This window comes from Triturus cristatus, chromosome 6, assembly GCF_964204655.1.
Source record: "Triturus cristatus chromosome 6, aTriCri1.1, whole genome shotgun sequence".
Lineage (NCBI taxonomy): Eukaryota > Metazoa > Chordata > Amphibia > Caudata > Salamandridae > Triturus > Triturus cristatus.
In genome coordinates, this window is record NC_140589.1 from 1,604,017,682 (window position 1) to 1,604,030,243 (window position 12,562).

Consider the following 12,562-nt stretch of genomic DNA (forward strand, 5'->3'; position numbering starts at 1 on the left):
TAGCCACCAGAAAGGCAGTTTTCAAAGTGAGAAGTCTGAGAGGACAGTTATGTAGCGGCTCAAAGGGAGCGCACATGAGGTAGGTAGGAACCAAGTTCAAGTCCCACTGAGGCATTACAAAGGGAACCGGAGGAAAAAGATGAGTAATGCCCATAAGGAATCTATTTATAACAGGGGAAAAGAGAAGGCTAATCAGGAAGCCTAAGGAAGGCTGAAATGGCCGAGAGATAGCCCTTTAGAGTGCCCAGAGCAGAGCCCTGCTGGGCCAAAGAAAGGAGGAACAAGAGAACCTCAGAAAGAGGGGCAGAAAGGTGATCCACAGCCTTTGCAGTGCACCATGCCACAAATTCGTTCCATCTGCAGGCGTATACCGTCTTAGTGGAGGGATGCCTGGCTGCCAAGATAACATCGCAGGTAGGCAGGTCAAACGACGTCAACTGCCGCTGCTCAATCCCCACGCAAGGAGGTGGAGGCTGGACAGGTTCAGGTGGAGGACTCTGCCCTGCTGCGGCGGCAGAAGATCCTCCTGAAGAGGCAGTCTGAACGGAAGATCGATGGCCATGTTGAGCAGCTCGGGATAACAGACTCTTCGTGCCCAATCCGGAGCCACAAGAATGACTTGGGCCCAGTCGCGTTTGATCTTCTTCAGCAGTCTGGGCAAAACTGGTATAGGCGGAAAGGCGTATAGAAGACTGCAACTCCACTCGCGATGAAAAGCAGTGCCTAGTGAGTGCCGCCTTGGAAATTCCAACGTGCAGAACTGCTGACATTGCGCATTCTCTTCGGTGGCGAATAGATCTAGACAAGGCTCTCCCCACTGCTGAAAGAGACCTTGCACCACCTCTGAGTGAAGACACCATTCATGATCCATCATGCACCTGCTGCTGAGTTCGTCCGCCCTGGTGTTCAGGGAACCTGCCAGGTGTTGAACCACCAGGGATATGCCCTGATGTTCCAGCCATGTACAGAGGCGGAGGGCCTCCTGACATAGGGTCCACGACCCCACGCCACCTTGTTTGTTGCAGTACCACATGGCGGTGGTGTTGTCCATGAACACCTGCACCACTCTTCCCTGGACAGAGGGAAGGAATGCTTTGAGTGCAAGACGAATCGCCCGAAGCTCCAGAAGGTTGATGTGGAGCCCGGACTCCGCCGGAGACCAGAGGCCTCTGATCTCCGCCTCCCTCATATGGCCGCCTCATCCCAGAAGTGATGCATCGGTTACCACTGTGAACTCTGGTTGGGAAAGGGAGAGGGATCTGCCACCGACCCAATCCTGGTTCGTGAGCCACCACTGCAATTGGTGTGCAGTGCCCTCCGGGATCTGGACGCAATCGGACAGATTCCCCTGATGCTGTGCCCACTGGAACTTCAGGTCCCTCTGCAGAGCCCGCATATGCCACCTGGCATGGTCCAACAGCAGGATGCAGGATGCCATCAGACCCAGCAGCCTGTGGGTCTGATGAGAGGCTGAAAAATCAAAATCATAGCCCGAATATCCTGGACTAGCTGTTCGGGAGGATAAACCCGAAACTGCATCGTTTCCAGAACCGGTCCGATGAAGAGGAGCTTCTGAGAGGGGTCAGGTGTGACTTTGGCACGTTGATGGAGAACCCTAGCGAATGCAGGAGGTCGGCCGTAGTCTGGAGGTGGGAGGTGGGAGACGACAGCCTGGGGCAAGCCCGCCCTCGTCCAGATAGGCGGAAGACTGGAACCCCTGATTTGCCCAGATGAGCTGCGACCACCGTCATCACTTTCGTGAACACCCAAGGCTGGCTGGTATGGCCAAAGGGGAGCACGGTAAGCTGAAAGTGCTTGTGGCCTACCGTGAACCGCAGGTAACACCGGTGGGCCGGCAGGACTGGGATGTGAAAGTAAGCGTCCTGCAAGTCCAACGCTACCATCCAGTCTCCAGGGTTGAAGGCAGACAAGACCTGAGCGAGCGTCAACATTTTGAACTTCTCCTTTTGGAAAAAGCGGTTGACGTTCCTGAGATCCAAGCTAGGACGCAGGCCTTTGTCCTTCTTAGGCACCAGAAAGTAGTGGGAATAGCAACCACGACCTACTTCTGGGGCAGGAACGTGCTCAATGGCTCCCTTGGCCAAGAGTGCCAAAACTTCCTATTGGAGAAGGGCCAGATGATGCTCCAATATGCGATGGTACTGAGGTGGAATGGATAGAGTGGTAGTCTCGAAGGGGAGGAAGTAGCCCCTTCGGACTATTTGCAAGACCCACCTGTCTGACGTGATGGTGCGCCAGTGGGGGAGGTGATGGCGAATCCTGCTGCCCACTGTCGTTTGGTGGCCCTGAAAGGTCGGACTAGGAGGGTTTGGAGGCTGCTGCAGAGGGGGCTGTGGTGGACTGGCCCCCCCGCAGGCCCCCAGAACCATGGTGCTCGTTCCCAAGTCCCCGGCCGCGCAGAGGCTAAACAGCTTGCGCCGGCCTGTGGCTCTGGGCGTGATGTGGCGGGCCACCCCTTCCGTAGCCACGAGAGTGGCGAAAGGCAAACTGCGCAGGGCGGGTGGTGGAGAGGCCCAAGGACCTGGCCGTAGTCTGAGAGTCCTTAAATCGCTCCAGCGCGTTGTCTGCCTTGTCCCCGAAAAGGCGACAGCCATCAAAGGGCATGTCCATAAAAGTTGATTGGGCATCCCAAAAAAAAAAAACAGTCGACCGCAACCAGGCGTAAGGTCGAAGGGCTACTGACATGGATATCGTCCTGCCTAGTGAGTCAGTGGTATCCAGCCCACAGCAGATGGTAAACTTCGCTGCGTCTCTCCCCTCTGCACTGCACGGGAAGCACGGCCTGGGCCTCATCCAGGCACTGGGGCAGCACCTGTGCTACCGTATCCCACACAGAGTGGGTGCAACGGACCAACAGACATGTCGTGTTTACGGACCGCAGTCCCAAGCTGGAGGAATAAAAATGTTCTTCCCAAGGTGGTCCAGCTTTTTGGATTCCCATCGGGTGGTGCGTTAGGGAATGCGCCTTTGGAAGTGGAGGCTTGGACCACCAAGCTCTCAGGGGTAGGGTGTTGGTGAAGTAAAGTGGGGTCACCCAGGGCTGGGCAGTGGCGTCTGGATATCATCCTGTCCACAGGAGCCCCTGAGTTGGGCCTGGACCAGGTGCCCAAAAGAATGTCCGTGAGGTCTTCATTAAACAGCAGCAGGGGCTCCGAAGAGCTTGCTGCCTGTTGAAGCACCTCTGTCAGGAGGTTCGTCCTGACCTCCACCATAGGTAGCTCTAGGTGGAGAGCCTCGGCTGCCCTACGCAACACCACTGCGTATGACGCTCCCTCTTCGGTAGAGACAACATGCCACGGTCTGGTGAGGTACACTGGCTTCCCCCAGTTCCTCTCTCCAGTCCTGTTCATAAACCAACTGGTCGGTTAAAGGGTCGCCAGACCCCTCCCAGTCCTCCTCACCCTCCTCTGACTGCCAATCAGATCTCAAACAGCCAGTGTAGAAGAGGGGCACAAAAGTACCAGTCGGCGCCAGATCCGTCGTCAGTCAACGCCGAACCGACTCGAGGTGGAGGCCGGGGTCGACGTCGGTTGAGGACACAGCTGATGCTGGTTGCAGACGTGGTGATGGTGGAATCGGCGCCGGGGGAGGCATAACAAGGTTGACCGGCGCCGATCCGGATCCAGGCCTGGATCCAAGTGAACCCTGCGGCGCGGAGGTCCAAGGCCCCCAGCTGAGTCTGCGAGGCCCGAAGGTGCGCGGGCGTAGTCGGGCTGCACAAAGATGGCATGCATCGCTTCGTAAAACTGATGAAGGTGGGTAGAGGTCGCTCCTGGTCTCAGGAAGTGGGGGAAACCCGGAGCTGACCCTTCGGGCTCCGCACGCGGAGCCGCAGGAGGGGCACCACCCGCATCCCTCGTCTGACGAGAAGCCAAAGAGCGGCTATGCTTCTTCGACTTACCTGACCCCAAGTGCGAAGACTTAGATGAAGAATGGTGTTGGCTCCGCGACCGGTCCCTTGACCTCCTACGCGACCGGGACCTCGAGCGACGCGGAGCCGACTGCGAGGCCTCGAGTAGCTTTCAGGACTGCTCCCGCAAAGACTTCGGGGCCATGGTCCGGCCGTCGGAGCACGACTTGGTGTCATGGTCGCGCTCCAGGCAGTACAAGCACACGCGGTGCGGATCCATCACTGACATCAGTCAGTTACTGGAACCGCAAGCCTTGAAGCCGGGCATCCCTCGGGCACCAGGAATCGATGGACTAAAAAAACGAAGTCGACAAAACGTCAGTGAAAAAGTGACTGGAGGTACCGCTCTCTCCGGATCTGCGCTTGCTGGCGTGGAAAAAAAGATCTGACATCAGCACATGAGGGCGGTGTCTATGTAGCTACCGCAACGTCATCCCGGCGACCACGACACCGAACGCGGAGTCGACCGACGCCACCTTCCGAAGCACAGGGGTACTGCTGCCGAAAAACCTTGCAGATCTAGTCTGATGCCTGGGGGTAATTCTAAGGTAAGGAATCTATAACTAACTGTTTCTTTCAGATAGATAGGAATCATAGCCTGTGTGTCTTAGACCCTTTCCCGGGGAAAAGGCATGAACTGAACAGTGTCCAGATGAAGTGGAGCATCTGAGGAGTCAGGTGTGACTTCGGGACATTGCTGGTGAACCTCAAAGATGACAGGCCGTTCACCGTAGTCTGGAGGTGAATGAAGACTGCCTGGGGCAAGCCCACCTTTAGCAGCCAGTCTTCAAGGTAGGGGAAGACTGATATCCCAGACCTCCAAAGAGGAGCTGCCACCAACACCGACATCACTTTGGGAACACCCAAGGGGCACTGGTGAAACCAAAGGGGAGCACAGTGAACTGGAAATGCCATTCTCCCACCAAGAACATCAGGTAGCGCTGATGGGGCAGCAGGATAGGCATTTGGAAATAGGCATCCTGCAGATTCACACCACCATCCAGTCTCCAGGTTCGAGAGCAGACAAGACATGTATTTTGAATTTCTCCTTCCATAGGAAAACATTGCGGGGCACAGATCTAGAATAGGCTGAAGACCTCCATCCTTCCTGGGCACCAGAATGTAGTGGGAATAACAACCACACCCTACTTCCGGCGCTTGCACTCTTTCGAAAGCCATATTAGAAAAAAGGACTTGCACTTACTGCTGTAAAATGGAGAGACGGCCCTCTGTCAGTCGCTGGGGTGAAGGGGGGGATGTGCATTGGGGAAGAAAGGAATGGTAATGTGTATCCTTTGCGAACAATTTAGAGGACCCGACCATCTGATACCGATTATTTGCCAACCCAGATAGAATTAGTGGATTATTCCTCCCATTGGGTGGCAGTAACCCTGTAAGGTTACACTAAAGAGGTTTGGCAGATAAGGCTGTGGCGGGGGTGGACTAATCGGCATGCTGTCTTTGGCCGCAGGAGTGGTGGGCATGAGGGCCTCTCCTGGGAAACTGCTGGGTTCTCTGCTGGGGAGCAACAGGTTGGCTGTAGGGAAGGTCATGAAACTATTACTGGCGAGACTGGATAGAAAGTCCCGAGAGCGAGCGATAGCCCTACTCTCCTTGAAACATTCAAGGGCAAAATTAGCCTTGTCCCTGAACAAGCGAGTCCCATCGAACGGCATATTTTATCAGTGAGGGCTGGATGTTGCCAGAGAAGTTGATCATAGCCACCATGGCGACGAATGGCAATACTGGATACAATAGTCCATCTGACAGAGTCGGTGGTATCCAAGCCACAATGAATTGTGAACTTGGCCGCATAACAGCCATCCTGAATGGCCTCGGACTGAACAGGGGGGTGAAGGTCTTTGGGAACACCTGGGTAGACTTGCGCCACTGAGTCCAAAAGGGCATTAGCATAGCGGGTCAGCAAACAGGAGGCATAATTGACAGCAGGGTCAAACTGGGTTAGGAGAATATGCAGTTTCAGAAAGTGTCCACTCTCTGATTCCCTATCAGGTGGAGTTATAGGGAAAATGTTGGGTTGGTCCAGCTAGTGGAAGCTTGCACCATGAGACTCTATGGAGATGGTTGCTGCGACAAAAAGGCGGAGCAGACGATGGTGCCTGGCGATTTGCAAGTTAACTGGAGGCCCGGTACAAAGCTCAGCACAAGCTCCAAGTAGGGTATCCATCTAGTCCTCATTAAAAGAGGAGAGGAGCAGAAGCAGTCTGGTCAGGTTGCAGTACTTCGGTCCCGGTGGTTGGGGGGGGGGGTTATTGGAGCTCAAGGACTTCGAACAACCTAAGCATGACCATGGCGTAGGATGCAGATTCTTCTGTGGCCGGGCCGAAAAGAGAGAAAAGGGCTGACTCTATGGGAGTGATCCAGCTCACTAGCATTTTGCAAGTCTTCTTACCAATTATTATTGGTATAGGGCTGAGCAAACTCATCACCCAAGTCATAATCGTTACCAGAGTGCATTCCAAAAAGATTGTAAAGAATGTTGCCTGCCTTGTGGTAAGGCCATTGCAGAAACCTCAGTCAAATTCAGTTGTGATGTCAAACCAGCGTCTGAGAGGACAATCGGGCAACGTTTTTGGGCAGCGAAGTCCATATCGGCATCGCTGTATCCGCACCTGGAGTGGGTTTGTGTGGCATGAGTACTGGAGCTCAGGGAGGAAGTGGCTCGGAGGATCCAGCGCATGCTAAGGGTGGACCCGCTGGTGGTAATCTAGGGGAAAGGTCTCTGGACTCCATGGGACCCAAAGACATGCCAGAGGGAGTTGGTAAAGATCTGAAGAGCCTGAGCATGGCTAAGCGAAACTCTTCGATCTGGCATGGTGTGCCTGAAGGCCCCGTAAACTCAGGTTGTGCCAGAACAAGCTGCAGAATCTGCTCTGAAGTCGCCTGACATCTGATCTGATGGGCCATCTCGGACTTGATGAAGGGGAGGAGCTGTCACCTACCACACTTGCACATCACAAAGACTCTGCCTAAGCACAGTCACAAAGGGTTTGACACTAGTCTATACTGACCTCAGAAAAACTGGGGCCATGGCCAGGGGGCAGTAAATTCAAAACAACTCTGAGGGTGGAAAACCCCAGAACCATTTACTACTTCAAAATGGGCACCAGGTATAAATAATGGACCCTCGGACCCAACTCCTCAGTACACCTCTGCAAGACTCAGAAGTACTGCTGTACAAGGAGAACTACTACTCTGCTGCTCGAGTGAAAGGACTGGGCCGGCATCTTGAACCTAGGACCACCAGAGAAACTCCAGTGTAGATGGATGGCCTCCAGATCAGAGCAGTAGGAAAGGAAAAGGCTATAGTCACCTTGAACCCAGCACCTGGACTCGTTTCTGCTGTGAGTCCTAACCTCCACCAGTGGTGCCACCCCAGTCCTGGACCCTTGGAAGTGGGCCTGAAGTTGATCTGCCATCCCGGCTGTGGCTCTTTGGGATGCAGCACAACTCCTCTCCTTGTAGCTCTGCTTCGGAACTGCCACTACATGATCCCCCCCCCCCCCCCCCGATGCAGGACCTAGCATCGCAGCCCACAGTCTCCTCGGATCCGCTGGTGTGCGACTCATCCGCTACACATACCTTTACATCGCAAGCCTCTTGTTAGCGTCCTCCTCTGCAGCTATGCATTTTCGATGCAGGACTTCACATCACAAGCCCCACGTCGACAGCATCCTCAACGATGACACAGGCCCTCGCATCGCAGCATCTCGGAACCTGTGCTGCGAAACGCGTCCTCAACACGGGATCTCGCAGCACTCCACAACCAGGGCCTAAGGTACTTTTGTTCAGATGGCCAAACTTGGTCTCTGTATCCAGCACACACTTCATTGCAGTTGGCCTGAATCTGTGACTTTATGCCGGTCTGGCGCAATCAGAAAACCACAATTGGCGCATTGTGCTTTTAGGCAATATTTTCACTTAAATCTGTAAAATTGTGTATCTCTGGTTCTACTAATTGGATTTTTGTCGTTTTGGATGAAATAATTGATTACATGTGACTCAATTTTTCTAAATTTGCTATCACAGGGTTAGCCACAGGTTAATTTGGGGTTTGCTGGTGCCTTACCCTTGGCAGAAATTGTGGCTGCCGCTATTATTGTACTATGTTTTTAACTGTAATATAGTTATGTACTTTGATACGCTAACAGTAATTTCTCAGGCAAACTCCTTGTAGCTTGTGCAATCGATACACAGGGTTGAGCAGAGATTCTCTAAGGACAGTGTAGTGTGTTCATAACGTTGGTGAGTGTCCAAAATTAAAAACCTATTTTCTGACAACAGTTAATGTTTCCTGTTCCCTCTACAGGTTTTACATTAATATTCATAAACACTAACGCCTTACTCCCGAAGAGTACAATAATCCTACATTGTGCGCAAACCATTGTTTGTGCCGTACACAGTATTATAACACTGCACATGCAAAGTGGTATTGCCTTGACGATTTTTGACAGTTAATACCTTACACAAATCAGACAGGGAAATACTTAACTTTGGTTGATTGTGTATCCCGGAATATGGACTAAAACGCGAATATAATGGCAATCTTCATTCTGAGGTATGCTATGGGGAATCACATGAATTAGAGCCTCTGTAAATACCAAATCACATGCAATTGGTTTTGACTTTGAACACAGTTTGCGCCCGGAATAACAAGCTTAATGAGAAGCCTAAGAAACTGTTAATAATGCTACAGGAAGAAAAAAAAAAAAACACGTTAGTCGTCAGACTAGGTCCACATGTTGAGCCAGCCACTTGATGGCAAAACTTGTAGAAAGAAAATGTATGGGCTGTCAAAGAAGCACTTGCAGACAAAAGCATCCAGGAAAACTAATGCACTGTTATGGAAAAAACGTGGCAAAAGTACTGCCAAAGAAAGCCTTCATCATGAATCTGTAACATATCATGTTGTTTACCAGTGCAGGATGACTAACCTTCCCATCAAGAGGACACTGTAAAGATGTCTGGACCTAGTATGCTACTCTAATCTCATTTCATGGGTGCACCCCAGTACCCCCAGCCCCTTTCTACCTTGCTTAGTGGCATTTCATCACCTACAACTGCAGGCACTGCACAGTTTACACACCATCAAGTGCTATATTGACAATGTGTGTGTAAGAATGTATCTCACTATTAAGCTCTCTTGATGGCTTCCATGCCCGCTTGCCTTTTTAGACCTTGGTGCCTTGGATGTTACAGTCACCCTCTTCATGTCGAACAAAAGACGCATAAAAGCCTGCAAGTGACGTCTAAAGTAGGGACAAAGGTCCTCTGTAGCCAATTTGCCTTACTGGGCCACTGGAGGCTGAAGCAACTCATTTGTACAGTGATCTTGAAGCAATAAACCCAAAGTCATTTTACAGTGACCTGGAAGCAATAAACCCAAAGTCATTCTTACAGTGACATGGAAGCAATAAACCCAAAGTCATTCCTACAGTTACATGGAAGCAATAAACCCAAAGTCATTCTTACAGTGACATGGAAGCAATAAACCCAAAGTCATTCTTACAGTGCATGGAAGCAATAAACCCAAAGTCATTTTACAGTGACCTGGAAGCAATAAACCCAAATGTCATTCTTACAGTGACCTGGAAGCAATAAACCCAAAGTCATTTTACAGTGACCTGGAAGCAATAAACCCAAAGTCATTCTTACAGTGACCTGGAAGCAATAAACCCAAAGTCATTCTTACAGTGACATGGAAGCAATAAACCCAAAGTCATTCTTACAGTGACCTGGAAGCAATAAACCCAAAGTCATTCTTACAGTGACATGGAAGCAATAAGCCCAAAGTCATTCTTACAGTGACCTGAAAGCAATAAACCCTGCAGTGGCTATAAGCGTCTGGCCCTCACTGGACCAGGCCTCGTAAAACATGCCACTTTCTTTTCTTTTTCTTTTTTTAAGAAAACAGTCAAACTGCAGACTCTGATTAAAAAACACATACAAAGCTACTACTCATCTCAATTTTGAATTGACACAGGCATTGTTTTATTATTGAAAAGTCTTCTCTTTGCATCAGGTGATCACAGCTCCCAGAAAGAGATATTCCGTGCTTGTGAATATTCATGAGACTCCCATGATGGGTAGATAGTGTCACATGATCACCAACCATGATTTATTTATCAAAAGGTCATCAGTAATTTCTTTGTCCCTTAAGCCATCTATGAGAAAGCCAGTATTTTTTGAGGTTGCATAAAAGAAACCCTGCATAAGCTCGCTGCGCTTATGAGAATCAAAACGTGATCAAAATATGATTAGATTCATACATAGAACACTTAATACATTAGACATAAAAAGTGTGAAAATGGTTAACAATAAGAGTTACTAATCATAGGTTCATATGGTTTTGTGGAGCTATCTGACAGTGTGCAGATCTAGAAAACACCCCAGGTTAGACTGCAAAAAACAGACCTTCAGTTGCTTCCAGCGAAGGCCCATTTACACTCGTAGGAATAAATTCCAATGGAAATTAACTCAACAGCCTGCTGTCAAAAGTCAAGCCCTATCTGGTGCACCTTTAGGAAATGGTCCAGCGACAAGGCCTGGTTGGGCAGAGTGAAGGGCTCTGACCAGCATTTAAGTCATTAACTAAGAAAGAGTAAACCAACAAACGTGTTGGATACAATGCTTGCAAACGTCTCAGGCCACATTCTAGTGCAACTGTTTTTGCCCCCTGTGCCACTCTAAATGAGCATTTGTGGTACGGGAAAGGCAGAAATACCACAAACAAATCAGTCTTCATCCTACCCCTACAACAGCAGTAATAAGACCTCCAGAAACAGTCCAGTTCAGATTACCAGGTCACATTCCCAGTCAAAAGAAACCAAGCCTGCCACATACAGCTTTTAGTCTATTTGGGACTCATCAGCGAGCTGTAGTTTGATACTGTGGCACAGTGAGCACTACCTGCCTCACTTAAGGCAAAAAAGATGTACTGGAAAGCAGTCCCAAGTGATAACTTGTGGCAAGCATCCCACCCATTACCTCTAAATTCAACCGAAAAGAATCCAGCTCCTTGTCTCATGTACTTAACACAGTGATTTACATTTAAAGTGCTGGTTTACTGGAAGCCAGTAAAGACTGCACAGAATGGGAGATATACTAGAGGGATTTTAGCACTGGTGACTAGGGGTGGGCGGAATTTGCGGAATCGCGTCACGCAAATCTCCGCGAAACGGTAAAAAATCTCCGCGAACATGCAGAAATTCCGCGAACACGCGGAATTGCTTGTTCGCGATGCTTTTTTCCTGTTCACAGTTGCTGTTTGCGTGCTCGGGGAGAAATATCTCGCGAACACGCATTTTGAAAACGCGAACAAGAAAAAATTTCGCGAAGTCGCAGAAAGCAGAATTTTGGACAATTTCGCGTTCTCCGCGGAACGCGAAATTACCGAAATACCGCAAATTCCGCGAGCGGAACGGAATTTGCCGCCCAGGCCTACTGGTGACCAGCTGAGTATTACAGTTATGCAGAAGTTGATGCCCAGTGGTCACATATTTGGGCAGGCTCAAATACAGGACCATGCTAACTGTTTTTCAGTTCTGCTATGCATAATCCAGCTACTACTATACTGAGCTGCATACTAACTGGTGCAGACACTATTCAATATATAAAGAAGTCCAACGAAAAAGTAAACAAACAACTTTTATTAAACAGTGAAATAAACTTGCATATCAAAGTAGCAGTACAAATTTTAACCTAAAAAGGGCACCATGATTGCTGTATTCAAAAACAGTTTGATATCTGAAGATTGTCCTAATTGAGTGTTCATGCCTAACTCTTTATTCGGGATATCACCTCATTCACAAAAGAGTTATTTGAGGCTATCACTTCTGCTTTCATTTGCTTCAGTTTCTTTTTAATACCGTCCTCCGACATCTCTCCTATTGGTAGTGCTTTAATCTTGGAAAGGAAAGACTGGATAATTTTTTCGCCTTCCTGGAACACAAGAAAACATGTACATTAATCATTACGTAAACAAAAACAGTAAGTGCATATGCTGAACTGATTAGTAGAACAATCCCCTATAACATGTGTGACAGACATAATGTAGAAAATGATTGAGAGAAAGACCTGTTTTGAATGGCAATGCACCATTTTTTGTGGAGTGTTGATTGAACTCTGCAGGATCCAGTGTATCTGATCTTAACCATAAAATATGGCAAATTGACAATCGTCAAATGACACAGTTAACTTCCCAGTAAGGACCTAGCATATGGTGTAAGAAAATAACACCAAAGACTCCAGCACCTATTGTGCCCTTCTCTAGGCTGACAAGGAAAATATGGCTTAAGACCTACATGTGTAGCCTGATAGCTGCAGTGTTTAAACCTGTATTTGAACCTGTGCAAATAAGCCTTTTAACATGAAAAACCTCTCTTTTGGAGATTAAGTAAGATACCCCTAAGTAGGGCTTGTAGCCTACAAGGTAGGGTGCCTCATCTTTAAATTTGATGTTCGCATGTTCTTACAGTGACTAGCTCCCAAAAGCTGTTTTCACTGTTAGATCTGAAGGGGGTTATACGACGAAAATGCTAAGGTATAGTAATGTGCTAATAACATATCTTTAGTTTGGAATAAGCTTCAGAAATGGTTCAATCAAAGTAT

At 49.2% G+C, this 12,562-nt stretch overlaps 1 protein-coding gene across 1 annotated transcript in view; it reads right to left on the reverse strand.

The window, feature by feature from the left end:
- Window positions 1-11,586: 11,586 nt before the first annotated feature.
- The window catches only part of MSH2 (mutS homolog 2), a 576,743-nt gene continuing 575,767 nt past the window's right edge, over window positions 11,587-12,562 (reverse strand). Inside the window, exon 16 of the mRNA XM_085612740.1 lies at window positions 11,587-11,893. Coding sequence (XP_085468866.1) covers window positions 11,729-11,893 — 165 coding nt within the window. The 3' untranslated portion in view covers window positions 11,587-11,728. The remainder of the gene's footprint in view (window positions 11,894-12,562) is intronic.